A 15,408-nucleotide genomic window follows, 5' to 3' on the forward strand; every position below is an offset into this window, starting at 1 on the left:
CTGCCTTGCTGAATACATGTGTATTTGATACTGTTGCCGTCCTATTTAAAACTCCTCTGTGGCCTTCCGGTACCCTCAGGAAAGCAAGGGATAATAAAAGGCCCTTCATGAGTTGGTTTCTGTTGACTTATTTAGCTTCCTCCCTCTCATCATTCATTTGGCAAATACTAAGTGCTTTCTACTGTATATGCCAGGTGTTAGGGACACGCTAGTGAATGAAAGAAACATCTAGTTGGGAAGACAGGCATTAAACGATGAGGCGGATAGCATCCAATTATAAATTGTAGTAAGTGCCAAGATAGAAAGGGATTCTATGGGAGAATATATTTGAGGACTTGATTTAAACTGAATGTGGGGTGTAAGGAAGGCCTCTGTGGTGTGTAGGGAGTAGCCAGACAGAAAGATGGGGAGATTATATAAGACACAGCAGATTGTGCAGATGTTCGCAGCTGGAACAGCATGGGATGACTTCAGGGAGCTGAGGACCACCCAGTGCACCCAGTGATAGGAGGGATAAGAGGTTAGGCATTGGGCAGAGGAAACAGGGACTCCAGTGGGCAGCAATTTGAAAGCTCATGTATAAATAATTGTGATGCGTGAAATTCTGTGATTGATGAAAACTTGTATTGATTTTCAGTTGTGTGATTTTTGCAGGCTATCCTGCAAGGTAGCTGGTAATTTGTGGGTAAATTGAGGGTAAGAGAAAAGTTTTAGATTTCTAGTGCATATCATTAGAGTACATTTGCTATTTTAAGGAGAACAAAGTTTGTTAGATAGAATTCTACTTTATAGCCAAATTTATTTTTTTTTAAATTTTTATTTATTTATTTGACAGACAGAGATCACAAGTAGGCGGAGAGCCAGGCAGAGGGAGAGGAAGCAGGCTCCCTGCCAAGCAGAGAGCCCGATGCGGGACTTGATCCCAGGACCATGAGATCATGAGCTGAGCCGAAGGCAGAGGCTTAACCCACTGAGCCACCCAGGCGCCCTATAGCCAACTTTAAATGTAGAATTAGAATTAGCTAGAATAGCTAGAAATTACTGAGACTGACCGTACCACTTGCTGACAAGTTTGGATTGGAGCTCTCACAGGTAGGTGTGTAAACTCGTATAACCATTTTGGAAAACTGTTTAGAAATACTCTAAAGCTTATTGTATGCGTATTCCATGATGCATATCCAGTGCTGAGTTTATATAGAACAGAAATATGTATATATGTACACTAAAGGTATATCTGAGAATATTTATAGCAGTATTCGTAATAGCCCAAACTGGGCCCATCTCCTGTCCATCAATAGAAGAGTGGCGAAATTGTGGCATTTCCTTACTAGGGCAGTGAAAGTGAACTGCTGTGAGCAACAGCTTGGCTGAATCTCAGATACGATGTTGAATAAAACATTCGGACACATGAGTTTACCTTATGTGTTCCATTTACAGAAATTTAAAAATGGTGTTTGAGGGACGCCTGGGTAGTTCACTTGGTCAAACGTCTGCCTTCGGCTCAGCTCATGATCCCAGGGTCCTGGGATGAAGCCCTGCATCGGTTGGGGGGAGCCGTCCCTGCTCAGCGGGGAGTCTACTCCTCCTTCTTCCCCTGCCCCTTCCCCAGCTTGTGCTCTCTCTTGTTCACACTTTATCTCTCAAATAAATAAAATTAAAAAAAAATAATGGTTTTTGAAGTCAGGATAGTGGTAACTTTTGGGGGAAGGGGGGGCAGCGAGCAGAGGAGCATGGGGTACAGATAGGGCTTTTAGGGTTCTAGTGTGCTTATTTTATCAACATTTATTGGGCCGTGCACTCTCAATTGTACACTTTAGTTATGTGTTACACTTCAATTAAAAATTTATTAATGAATAAATGAATATAAATGCATGAGTAGTAAGAACTGATATAGACAAGATACCATAAACCTGAGGCTGGTGATCCTGTAGGTTTACTGATGGGTTAACAGTTACCTAGTTGTCCACGGAAGGTCGGTTCAGTTAATTTTTAAATTTTTTTTATTTTTATGGGTTTATAGAGAGTTTCAGATAGTGGCTAACCGAACTTAGGAAATTAATATTTAATATGATTATATTTTTAGAAGAATTAAGTCATTAATTTATTTAAAATAAAAAAATTAAACATGAAAAGAAAATATGTGATTATGGGCATGATTGTCACTAATGATTTCCCATAGAGTCCTTCCAGGACTCAGCCTAAATTAGATTGTTTGAAGAGGGCTGTTTCTTTTCTTTCTTTCTTTTTTTTAAAGATTTTATTTATTCATTTGACAGACTGAGAACACAAGTAGGCAGAGAGGCAGGCAGAGAGAGAGGGGGGTGAAGCAAACTCCCCGCTGAGCAGAGAGCCCGATTCGGGGCTCGATCCAGGGACTCTGGGATCACGACCTGAGCGGAAGGCAGAGGCCCAACCTACTGAGCCAGCCAGGCGCCTCTGAAGAGGGCTGTTTCTTGAGCCTGGTTCCTCCTGATTTTTTCCCCTGTCTTTTGGCTGTATCTTAGGTCTGGAGTCAGGAAGTTGAGCATGTATGGTAATGCAAGTTTCTAGGTCTCTGTGAGGTATCAGTGGTTCCAAGGCTGTCTCGCGGTGACAGACACTTCAGATGAACTGAGCTCAACTGTCAGTGTCAGAAAGATTAAAAGGACGCTCTGGATTTAGATTGTGCCACCTGGTGGCTCTGTGTCTTTGGACAGGTTACTTCAGTCCCCTGAGCATCTGCTTTCTCACCTTTGAAACAGAAATGATAGTATCATCTCTCTGATTGTTTTAAGAATCCAATAGGAAATGCAGAGTGCTATACAGAAGTGTGTTCTGTACAGAAACTGTTGGATAAATGTCAGCTATTTCGTTATAATTAAATAAACAGACATAGATTATAGATTTGTTGTTACTCTTAAAATTTACATTGCATTATTGCTTTAGATTCATTTGGTTTTTGTTGTTGCCAGGAATAGTCCTACAACTCTCGTTATTTATTTATTTATATACATATTTTTAAGATTTTATTTATTTATTTGGCAGACAGAGATCACAAGTAGGCAGAGAGACAGGCAGAGAGAGAGGAAGGGAAGCAGGCTCCCCGCTGAGCAGAGAGCCTGACGCGGGGCTTGATCCCAGGAGCCTGGGATCAGGACCTGAGCTGAAGGCAGAGGCTTTAACCCACTGAGCCACCCAGGGCCCCCTTGTTAATTATTTTTTAAAAATATTTATTTATTTATGTATTAGAGAGTGTGAGTGCATCCAAGTGGAGGGAGGGGCAAAAGGGAAGGTACAAGCAGATGTCATGCAGAGCCCCACACAGGGCTCGATCCTACCACCCTGAGATCATGACCTGGGCCGAAATCAAGAGTCAGACGCTTAAATGACTGACCCACCCAGGTGCCCCACTATAACTCTCTTTAATACTTGCTTTGAGGCTAGAACATACATTACAGAAATGATGGGGAATAGTGTAGGCCTGGCTCTGTGGAACAGATAACTTAAATCCTTGAGTCTTTCTCATGGAAGGCTTTCTAAAAGTGTTATTTTTCTTTTCTTTTCCTTTTTTTTTAAAGATTTTATTTATTTGACAGAGAGAGACACAGTGAGAGAGGGAACACAAGCATGGGTAGTAGGAGAGATGCAGGGCTTGATCTCAGGACCCTGGGATCATGATGGCAGATGCTTAACTGATTGAGCCACCCAGGCGCCCCTGAAGTTTTTATTTACTTATTTGAGGTAGATTGAGAGAGAGAGCACCAGCAGGGAGGAGGGTCAGAAGGAGAGGGAGAAGCAGGCTCCCCGCTGAGCAAGGAGCCCTTTGTGGGGCTTTATCCCAGGACTCCAGGATCATGACCTGATCCAAAGGCAGACACTTAACTGACTGAGCCAGGTGCCCCTAAAAATGTTATTTTTCAATGCTCACTTTCTTACTTCACCTCTCATAGCAAGATCATCTCACTCTTAGAGTAAGATCGGGGCCATTTGACATAAGCCCGTGGTTTTTGCTTTCTACCCACAGGAATTATTGACTTGAAAGTCTCTCTTCTCTCTTTTCCCACTTGATCTGCTCATTGTTACTTAAAGCTCTTTAGTAGAATCAGATGACCCTCAGATTATAGTAAAAATTCTCCAGCATTTTACCTGAGCCCTTTTATAATCTGGGCTTTGCTTTTATCTCTTATCACTCTGTGTGTCAGTCACATGCTCTATGTTATATTCTTTTAGACCTCATTCCTTCTTATGACTGATTCTCTGCTTGGAAATTCATCTCGTTGTCAGGATTTAGTGTTCTGTCACTTCCTCCCTAAGTCCTCCTTGATCTGGCAGAATCTTTTCTGGAAACCCACTGTATCTTGTCTGTTTCTCGTGTTGTCATGTTCCCGGTGTGTCTTAGTCCATTTGGGCTGCTGTAACGAAGCCCTCACACTGGGTCCTTGAATAGACTTTATTTCTCACTGTTCCAGAGGCTGGGAGTCCGAGGTCAGGGTGCCAACACCTCGGGTTCCTTGTGGAGGGATCTTCCTGGTCGACAGAGGGCAGCCTCCTTGCTGCCTCCTCATGAGGGGATGAGAAGCAGGACTCGGATCCCTTCATCCCCTTATTAGGACACCCAGTCTCATCGTGGGGGCCCCACTGCCATGACACTAGGCAAACCCAAGTACCTCCTAAAACCATCAAACTGGGGATTAGGGCTTCAACAGATGAGTCTTAGGGAGACACATTCCACTTGTGGCATGGTTCACAAAGGTTCTGGGGCTGTGCCTCAGTATAGGCTCATATGGGATCCCAGCTTTGGGGGACACAGCATTTTAGAACAAGACCCTAATACTGTAATTCTGTTTCTGGGATATCACATTTATGTCCTTGAAGAGAACAAAGTAGCTACTATTCATCAACCTAAGTAATGGCTGAGAAATGACTTTGTTTTAAAGGTATCAGTAATTTCGGGGTGCCTGGGTGACTTGGTGGGTTAAAGCCTCTGCCTTCGGCTCAGGTCATGATCCCAGGGTGCTGGGATCGAGCCCCGCATCAGGCTGTCTACTCGGCAGGGAGCCTGCTTCCTCCTCTTTCTTTCTGCCTGACTCTCTGCCCACTTGTGATTTCTGTCAAATAAATAAATAAAATCTTTTTAAAAAAAGGTATCAATAATTTCAGTTCATATCTCTCTGTGTTTAGGTAATGGAACTGCTGGTCCATCTGAATAAGCGTATAAAAAGCCGCCCCAAAATACAGCTCCCGGTGGAGACACTATTGGTTCAATACCAGGACCCTGCTGCAGTCTCCTTTGTCACAGTGAGTGTTCTCTTGGAGTATGTCCGACTTAGAGTGAGTTTTCTCTCCTAACATTTATTAGATGTCATCAGTATATGGGCAAGTTTAGAATTTCACTTTAGACTAATTCTAAAGGAAACAGAAGATGTTTTTCTTCAAATGACTGTTTTTTCCACTGAAGTGGTAGAAGCAGGATAAGGCATGGTTATTTACGTTGGGCAAAAGGAAGACTGGTGAAATGACTACTCAGGTTTGCTGATACAATGGAGTGATTTGATTCTTCGTAAAAGGTTATATGAAGCCAGTCTGAACAGAGAGAAGAAAGGGGTATACAATATGGGCATGAAGAAACAATAATAGAAGAAGCAAAAGAAAGGATAAATGGCAAGGATAGGAAGCTGAGTTTTTAAAAATTCTGTTTCTAATACATTCAGAAAGGTATCCTTTTTACAAGTGAAGTAACGGAGCCTGGTAAGAAATGTTCCTGTTAAATTGTCATCTTCATGAAATGTAGATGTATTAAAACGTGGGTGCTGCGTGATGTTAGCTGATATTTTGTGGCCCTGTTGTTCCTATCATTGAGGCAGAATCTGTTGAGGCTCACCTGACATCTGATTCCAAACCTTTGGAGCCACCTACTGGGCCAGATATCTTTACTGTGGCTGCTCTGGACATAACAGCTTCATTACAGATGCTCCTTTCTTCCAGCAAATAGAAACATTGTGTGCCAGGAAAAGTGCCAAATAGAATGTCTTCCAGAGAATACCCTCGTGAAGCCTATTCTAAAGCGAAGAATCCTTTGGAAAAGCAGATCTTTATCTTATGCATAGATCTTATGCATTCATGAGTTTGCTTAAAGTCAAACATTCGTATGGATTCCAGTGATGGTGTCATGCCCACAGCACTCGGTTTCCCTTGGTTCATCCTCCGTTGGTCAGATCCTGGAATGAGGAACCAGAGTGCTGCCGCGTACTAAGGCGGTTGAAGTAATCAGTTGTGAAATGGCAGCCTAGGATTTCCCAGGTGGTCTCCTCTTTGCTGGAAAGGATTGGGGCAACAAGCTGGGAGCTCTGATGCTAGTGTCTATGTAGTATGGAGGTTCAGAGAGGCCAAATGATGACTTTTTCTTTTCAGTGAAAATTGCACTTTTGTGTGCCCCCCCCAACTTTATTGAGGCATAATTGACAAAATTGTATGTATTTAAAGTGGAAAAACATGTTTGATATATGTATGCCTGAGTGCTTTAGATTAGATCATGCTCTCTCTCATGAAGCACATCTCACAGCGAGCGTTTTTACATAAGTAGGGCTGGAATTCTTCCGGAGATGTCAGAGTTTATCAAGCCATAATAAACATGTGATCAACAGGTGGAGAGAGAATGTGATTTCTTCGTTATAATGTAACTCCCTAAGTTATCAACCGTCTGTTTTCATTGAAATCCTAGAGTATTTCCTTCATGCTCACTTGCTTTTCTCTCATTGTGTTAGAATTTTACTATAATTTATGTTAAGATGGGCTATCCTCGCCTCCCCGTGGAAAAACAATGTGAACTGGCCCCCACGCTCCTTACTGCCATGGAAGGGAAGCCTCAGCCACAGCAGGATAGGTATGGTGTCCTCAGTGACCTTGTCTCCCACCTGCACGACTCAACAGCGACCTTTCAAATGTAGAGTCACACATTTGGTTTTGCTTGGGCTAATGTGCAGGCTTGAGCTCATTTAGCTGACAAATGATTGAGTTTTCTGTGTTATCTCAACGTTACTGTTTGGGTAATTACCGGATTTCTTGATGTGCGCATATTGAAAGGTGTGCAGAGCTAACAACATGTTTCTCAGTCTAGATGCATTTATTTTGTCAATTATTTTGAAGAGGCTAATTTCATGTGAATGCACAAATTAGTTAGAAAGTGGTTTTTCTCAAAACATTTCTGTCTTGGAGGACAGGAAGTTTTAGAGCCGTTTTCTTAAGGAACGGATGGATCACTTATTTATATTAATCTGGGCATTGGAGGGGTGAAAAGGGTTGGGATAACACCCTCAGTTTCAGATTTGGCTCAGAGTTCTGTAGTGTAGCCTGATCGTGGTGAGCATCATTGCGAAGAGCGCACAAGCTGTGGAGGGAAGGTGGAGTTAAATGATGGTTTTACTTTGCTTTTTAGAGCACTTGTATTTTTAAAAGAGAGACTACAGTACAGATCTTTACAAATAAAGTTAATAAACAGTGCAAGAACTCTTTGAAGTTTTCATGTGTAGTGAAAGAAGGAGTTACTGAAACTGTGTTACATAAGTTCACACGGGGAGTTTTCATATTCAAAATATTGGTTAAATTGATCGGTTTTTAATTTCTTTAGATTTAGAATAACTTTGTTTAAATTAACTGTAGAAAAGAAAAAAAATTATTGAAGGAACATGTTATAAGTTGAACTATACCTAAAGTTTAATAGAAAATCTCTTTTGGTAACTTTAGATACTGACTCTGAGGGCATTTTATGTACAATTTTTTCCCCGGTGTTTTTGGTGATGAGCCGGATTGGCTGAATGGCAGTCATCACTCAGTGTACCGGGTTTTCAGTAACAAAGCTAGGCCAGTTCCTGGATTAGGACTTTGTAAGTTGGTGGTTTTGAAAGTAGGTAGCCCTTGCTACACTTGCCACTTCTTGTTATGTGATTTTTGTTCTGTCTGTTATTTACGTGTATAAAGCCCTTATTTTTAAAGTAGTTGCAATAAATGTAATTGTTTTTTCAGCTTAATGCATCTTTTAATACCAACCCTTTTTCACATGAAATACCCTGTTGAATCATCAAAATCAGCTTCTCCGTTTAATCTTGCTGAGAAACCAAAGACTGTGCAGCTGCTTTTGGACTTCATGCTCGATGTCCTTCTGATGCCTTATGGGTAGGTTCCAAAATAAAATCCCAGTGACCTTGGTATTGACTGCTTTCACGGTGTGTGGTTAAATGCTATTGTAAATGATTCAGCTTTCACTTGAAAATGGTTATGGCTCAGATTTTCCTTTCTGTGGCAGCCCTGACCTCTTCTAAACCCCAGCCCTACTGCTTCTTGACCTTACAGGTGGGGAGCTGCTGTTAGGATTTCAGACTCAGCCTGTCCCAGCTGAAATTAGTCTTTCCCCATAAAAATAGTTCCTGTTCTTTAATCGCTGTCAGTGCTGTGACGGTTCTGTTAGCCATGTCGGTGTACAGTTATAAACTGCCTCCAGCTTTCCTTTTCCCTGTTGCTAATACCAGCCCCGTAATACCCCTTCTCTTCTTGTCTCGTCCCAGAACCACTCTCCCTGCTGCCTGCTGTGGGCTAGTTTCATCTCCGCTCAGCTCTTGTCATGACTTTCTCACCAGCTGTTCTCCAAAACTCTCTACACTGCCAGAGGGAGTTCTGATTTTTATTTATTTTATTTGTTATTTTTGTAAAGATTATTGATTGATCAGAGAAAGAGTGCATGTGCACAGGTGCTCACTTGTGCTTGAGTGGGGTGAGGGGCAGAGAGAGGGCAGAGGAACAGACTTCTCTGGGAGGGGGGCTAGATCTCATGACCCTGAGATCATGTCCAGGGCCGAAATCAAGAGTCGGCTGCTTAAGTGATTGAGCCACCTAGGCGTCCCAGGGATCCCTGATTTTTAAAATCTCCTTATTTTTGATCTTACCAGATCTTAAAATCCTTGGGGTATTATTTTTCACTTGTTACATACACTCATGTAGTTCATGTGCTCTTACGTCCTTGCCTTTCATGTTTTAAGAGAATACAGTTCTCTCTGTTGAGAATGCCTGCCCATCAGAAAAGAAGGGAAGAAAGAAAGAAAACAACAGCCAAAACAGCTGCTTTGAAAAAGCAACTCAAACTAACTTAAATGCCAGCTGTGTGTGTCTCTGACATAAATTTCTTGCTCTGGGCAGAGAACACTGTTTACCGGGTCCTTATTACACTAACCATCCGTCTTCATTGCCGCTTTGTGTTTTTATCATACTCCTGACATGTCCGTCCTCCCTAATAGATTGGGGACTCCTTGAAGTCAAGAGCTGTTGTTTTTTTTTTTAAAGATTTTTTAAAAATTTATTTGACACGGAGAGAGAAATCACAAGGAGGCAGAGAGGCAGGCAGAGAGAGAGAGAGAGGAGGAAGCAGGCTCCCCGCGGAGCAGAAAGCCCGACGTGGGGCTCGATCCCCGGGCCCTGGGATCACGACCTGAGCCGAAGGCAGAGGCTTTAACCCACTGAGCCACCCAGGTGCCCCTCAAGAGCTGTTTTATCTAGCTCTGATCCCTTGCTCCAGTGGCCCAGGTTATGATCTGTCTGCTTCTAGGCTACTTACTTTCTAGGTTGTCTTGCTGCCAGAGATGTTTATCTAAAATGCTGCTTTCATTATGTTTCTTCCCTGATCGAAAGTGTACTATGTACTATCATCTTAGCATGTGCAGCCTCCTATCCTCTGTCCCCTCATCCAGACACAAGAGGACAATTCCAATTTGCTCCCCTCCTACCTCTCTAGTTTGGTGGCTTTATTTTCCAGATCTTGAAACGTTTCCACTATCTCTACCTGTTCACTTCTAGTACGTGTCCTGTCATTTCTTATTTCTCAGTGGTTTCTTTGTCATGCGATAGCATGTCGAATGCTGACGTATGTTATTACGTCAGCCTGCTGCACACGGCAGAGACTCCGTCTTACACCACCTGGTATTCTTCGGTCTTGTGCTTAGAAGGTATTTGGTGTTTTGCATCATGTTAGCTGTTCAGTAATTACTGATTCAATTACTTACTGCCACCAGTCTTGCTTTAACTTAGAAATTAAAAACCTCCTTTTTCTAGTTGTTAAATTAGGAGGCAGCCAGAATTGGCAGGTGATGATGGCTTTGGTAAATAAACTTGGAAATCCAGATTTAACTTAGCACATAATGTCCTCAATCCAGTTTTTCTTACCAAATCCAAATTTAACTTAGGCACATAATGTACTCAGTCTAGTTTTTCTTACCAGGGGGAATTTGGCTTACTTTTATAAAAATATTAAAGTGATTTCTTAATAGTTTTCTTTTTCTTTCTTTCTTTTTTTTTTTTTTTTAAAGATTTTATTTATTTATTTGACAGAGAGAGATCACAGTAGGCAGAGAGGCAGGCAGAGAGAGGGGAAGGGAAGCAGGCCCCTGCCGAGCAGAGAGCCCGATGCGGGACTCGATCCCAGGACCCTGAGATCATGACCTGAGCCGAAGGCAGCGACTTAACCCACTGAGCCACCCAGGCGCCCTCTTAATAGTTTTCTTAATAGATGGATTTAAGATTGAATGGATATAGCATATAACTTATGTGGAATAATTTACTATGCCATCAGGATCTAAGTGTTATTTTTAATTTTTATTATAATGGGTATTTCATTTTAATATCCAGTCTGATAATTCATTAGCATAGAATTTTAGAGTTTTAAGGGACCTGAGTTAAATTTTTTTTCAAAATTTTTATTTTGTAGATGAGAAATGCCAGTTTAACCGGATCAAAATGAATTTATCAGAAATTTATTTTTAATTTATAGAAGCTAAAAATGAAGATAGGATGGTAAATTAATAAGTAGCTACAAAGGGCTTTGAATATACAGTGGGAGAAGCTCATCAATCTGGCTTTTCCTCTTTGATTTTTTTTTTTTTTTTCTTTTTGGGATGTTAATGTGCTTGTGTGATAAATGGTTTGGAGGTTTCAGTGGGTTTTCTTTTTTCTTTTTTTTTAAGATTTTATTTATTTATTTGTCAGAGACAGAGGGAGAGAAAGCGAGTGAGCACAGGCAGACAAAGAGGCAGGCAGAGGCAGAGGGAGAAGCAGGTTCCTGGCCGAGCAAGGAGCCCGATGTGGGACTCGATCCCAGGACCCTGGGATCATGACCTGAGCTGAAGGCAGCTGCCCAACCAACTGAGCCACCCAGGCGTCCCTCAGTGGGTTTTCTAATGCAGGAATATAAGGAGAATTAAAGGGGAATTGCAACTTTAACAAAAATAGGGATGACTATAGATGTTCTGTGCTTTGGATCTAGAATATGTTTTGCTTTTTTTTTTCTTAGCCCTTCTTACAGTCAGCTAATCTTTCTATTTGTCAACTTAAAACTCAAAGTGTAGTAGGTCCAAACAGCTCTTAAAGGGTTGTTTATAGACTGAGAGCAAAATATTTATATTCATTGTTGGTAACTGTAATAGTTCATTTGTAACTAAGCTGAACAGATGGACTCATGGTTAATTTGCTAAAGATGTAAATACCCTTTTTTGGATACCTTCAGAATTTTTCTTTATGATGAAATTTTACTTTCAAGTATTCTAGAAAAAATATCTGAGAGAAAAGTATATAATTGAATGTATTAAATGTGCATGTAAATGTTTATGTATGTGTTTCAATAGGGAGGTTAAATTTCTCTTTCCCTTTCAGATATGTGTTAAGTGAATCCCAGAGTCGCCAAAATTCATCTTCAGGACAGGGTTCTTCTTCAAATAGTGGGGGAAGTTCTGGCATACCACAGCCTCCCCCAGGAATGAGTTTTTACGCAGCTAAGCGAGTTATTGGTGATAACCCGTGGACTCCTGAACAGTTGGAACAGGTATCACTGCTTTGTTCATACTGGAATTTGCCCCGGTACGCTAGCCTGAGGAGGTCCCCAGAAGCACGTCTGCCGTAGTTCTCATGTGCTCATTCTCTCTAATGAAATAGCTTTGCAACGGCCGATTGACCTAATGTACTCTCTTCATCGTGGCATTTACTTGTTAAAGCCCCAGGGAAAGGGAGGAGTGGGAAGTGCTCTTCAGTGCTCTTCACTGCATACATGGTTCAAGGGTAAAATACAGCCCGCTTAGAAACGGAGTATGCTTAGCTTCTTTCATTTTCGCTTTTGATTGTAGGTTTAATAATCTAGCTGTTTTGGTGCAGTTAAAATACAATTTATCTTAGATTATTCAGCTTCTTAGGGCTGTACATTTTGTTTAAAGTGAGGAACTCCTGTACTCACATGTGACAATATGGGGGAAAAGCATGACTCCCTTTTATATTTCTTGCTGGGAATTTAAAAATTGGCATTAAGCATTTTATTCTGGATTTAAACAGGACACAGATGTTCTCTGAGCAGCTTTTAAAAAAGACTGGTGCTCTACAGAGAAGTTGCCTCACTGTGTCTGTGTCATCAGGCACCTCAGGGAAGAACAGATGAGATCAGTATGTAATTATTTTGGAATTCAAGCAACATGGGTTAGTCTTCCAATCCTTCCTTTATCTCTCCGTGGCAGTCTAATTGATCTGATATTTTTTCTTTTTGGGAATGTAAGGGACCACTGATCAAAAAACAGTGTTCCCCAGGAGAGGGAAAAAGGCAAGTGGGGCATTGCTTCCACTTGCGAATTTATAGAATGATTTGTTCGGCTAGGGTTATGTTTGATTAGATTTGCTTCATGTTTTATAGATCTTCCTCCCCCCACCCCTTCCTCAACCATGATGTAAGTAAGAAAGAAAGGTAAATAGTATAGTAGTTACTCTTTTTTGTGTGTGAACTATTTGACAGATACTATGCTGAGCACTTTGAATACCTTGTCTCATTTAATTCTTAGAGCAGCCCAAGGAGGTAGAGAAATCATTTCATTTTGTAAAAGGAAGTGAGGTTTTGAGATGTACCTTGGTCTCACTTCTAGTACTAGGCTTTGAAGCTAGGCCTCTCTGAGGGCTCAAGCTCCAAGTGCTGGAGAATAATTGTTAACATTAAATTGTAATCTTGTGTTGGTAATTATTTGCTAATACTTAAGGGCCTTTCCATGTTTTTTTTGTCAATTTTATAGTCTAGTGAACCTAATGAACCATTTAGTTTCAAGGATGAAAGAAAATTTTGTTTTTATTTAAATAAAAATGGCTTTTATTTTTTCTAATGACAAAATTATGATAATGTAAAGATTCAAGCTTACAGAATATCATAAAGAGAAGTTAAAAATTACCTGGAATCCTGCCACCCTAGTTTGTCATTCATCTACAGCCGACTCCGTGTGTGTGTGTTTGTGCGTATATATATAAGTACAGTTTTACAAAAACTTTTACATATTATATGTTACATTTACATACGTTTACATATATACAGTATTTTTGGTTTGCTTTTTTCATTTAAAAATATGTAAAGTTTTTAAAAAAGTCATCTTTTTGAATGTTTATGTAAAATTATGTGTAAACCACACAAGATTTTACCTAGTCTTCTACTGATGGGCATTAGTACTGTTTTCAGTTTTCTTTGCACATTTTTTTGTTTATATCTTCATGTAGTTAGTTTCCATAACTGTTCTTCTGTAGCTTCAGTAAATATTTGAGTTCTTTCTCTTGTAGCTCTTGCCACAGTAAGTTGTATTGAACAAGGGGAGGGAAGGCAAGCATTTTATGATCTGTTTATATACTTTTTAAAATTGCATCTGTTGTTATTTAATAATTATAAGCTCTCTCAATCAAGATTCATATGCATAAGAACTAGTATGTAACTGATTTCTAAAGGTAAAGATAGTTTTCAGGTACATTTGTCCTAAATAGAATTCTTTGTTGTGAAATTCATAGCTCCTTCACATTAATTAGAATTCCTCTTCAGTCTGTGTTTCATTTTAGCCATTCAGTTAGACTGAATACTGTTCGGTTAAAATTTCACTTGCCTTGACTTAGAGTGTGTTTGAAACCCTATTGTTTTCAGTCTGTAAGAATATTGAGGACTGAATGAATATGTTAAAAACAGAGTGGAACTCTAGTGGTTTAGTTCTTTTTGAACTGTCAAAACAATCCATGGAGCCCTCTATTCATAATGTACCACTCTCTTACCTGCAGGCTCCAAATTTGGACTTCAGTTCAAGGCTTTATCATTCTAGAGAGACTGTAACCTAAGTAGGAAGGCTGTGTATCGTAATGGTCTTCGAGTTGGAGAAACTTGGGTTTGAATCTTGTTTTCATCACTTACTATATGTCTTAATCTCTTAAGCCTCGCCTCAGTTTCCTCATCAGAAAAATGAACTGTTACTTATGTCATAAATTGTGAGGGTTAAATGAATCAGTGAATGTATGTTACATACAGTTCCCTGGCACATTGTAAGCCTGAACAGGAGCTGCTACTGTTGTTGCTATTAATTTCTGGTTGGTGGTGTTTGTCTCATTGATCACTGTTTCTCCCTCCCTTCATTTATCTGCAGTGCAAATTGGGTATAGTGAAGTTCATAGAAGCTGAACAGGTGCCTGAACTTGAAGCTGTTCTCCACCTGGTGATTGCTTCTAGTGACACACGCCACAGTGTGGCGACAGCAGCGGACCTAGAATTAAAAAGCAAGCAAAGGTAAACTACCTCCCTTTTCCCCTTTAAAAAATGAAAAGAGGCCATATTTCTAGAAGCTCATGTTTATTCTTTCAGGATTTTCTGTAATGAGACGTTCAGTTTAGGCGGTTATGAAATACTGAAATCTACCTGAGCTGTAATAAAGACAGTTTGCTTAGGAGTGGGATTCTGTATAAGACAAAAGAAGTAAAGCTGTTTGGAAAAGCAGTTTAAAACTGGAATGTATTAGAGATGTTACCATGAGAAGTGAGACCTTTGTTGTCTCGGTAAATGCACTTAAAGAACATATGTTAAGAAGAATGTCAAAGCCCAGAAGCTATTCATTTTTGATTCTTCCTCTGTGTCAAACCATTTACGATTGCTTTTTAATAAAGGACTTGTAGGTGTTATGATTAATACGGTAAAAAAACAGGTCTCTTGTAGAGAGGTGCTAAATAACGATGAAAAGATATGCTGAATAAATCTTAATTCACACAGGAGAAAACACGAATAGTAATAGGCTCAGAGAAAATGTTTTGTGTGAGAAATCAAATCAGTGCAGAATGAAACACTCATGTACCAGTTCGTACCCATTGGTAAATAAAATTGTGTAACAGTTGAAACTCCATTTAAGTTTCTGTTGAAATTGCTGTTTCTGCGTTCTGTTGATTGGCATTATAAACTGAAATAATTTTTGGAAAGCACTTTGCAGTATGTAATGAATCATAAAAATATTTATAACCTTTATTTAAATCTTCTGGGAATTTATCCTAAGAGAGTCATTCAAAAGAAAAAGATTATATTTAGAAAAATGTTATAGATTTGCTCATTATGCCATTTCCTGTAATTTTAAG

At 40.1% G+C, this 15,408-nt stretch overlaps 1 protein-coding gene across 5 annotated transcripts in view; it reads left to right on the plus strand.

Moving 5' to 3' along the window:
- Positions 1-15,408, plus strand: part of ECPAS (Ecm29 proteasome adaptor and scaffold) — a 96,998-nt gene that overhangs the window by 26,789 nt on the left and 54,801 nt on the right. For all 5 annotated transcript variants that reach the window (XM_044265145.1, XM_044265148.1, XM_044265144.1 and 2 more), the window contains 5 exons: positions 5,161-5,277; positions 6,744-6,862; positions 8,002-8,151; positions 11,671-11,839; positions 14,436-14,575. In XM_044265145.1, the coding sequence (XP_044121080.1) occupies positions 5,161-5,277; positions 6,744-6,862; positions 8,002-8,151; positions 11,671-11,839; positions 14,436-14,575 (695 nt within the window). The remainder of the gene's footprint in view (positions 1-5,160; positions 5,278-6,743; positions 6,863-8,001; positions 8,152-11,670; positions 11,840-14,435; positions 14,576-15,408) is intronic.

This window comes from Neovison vison, chromosome 9, assembly GCF_020171115.1.
Source record: "Neovison vison isolate M4711 chromosome 9, ASM_NN_V1, whole genome shotgun sequence".
NCBI classification, from domain to species: Eukaryota; Metazoa; Chordata; class Mammalia; order Carnivora; family Mustelidae; genus Neogale; species Neogale vison.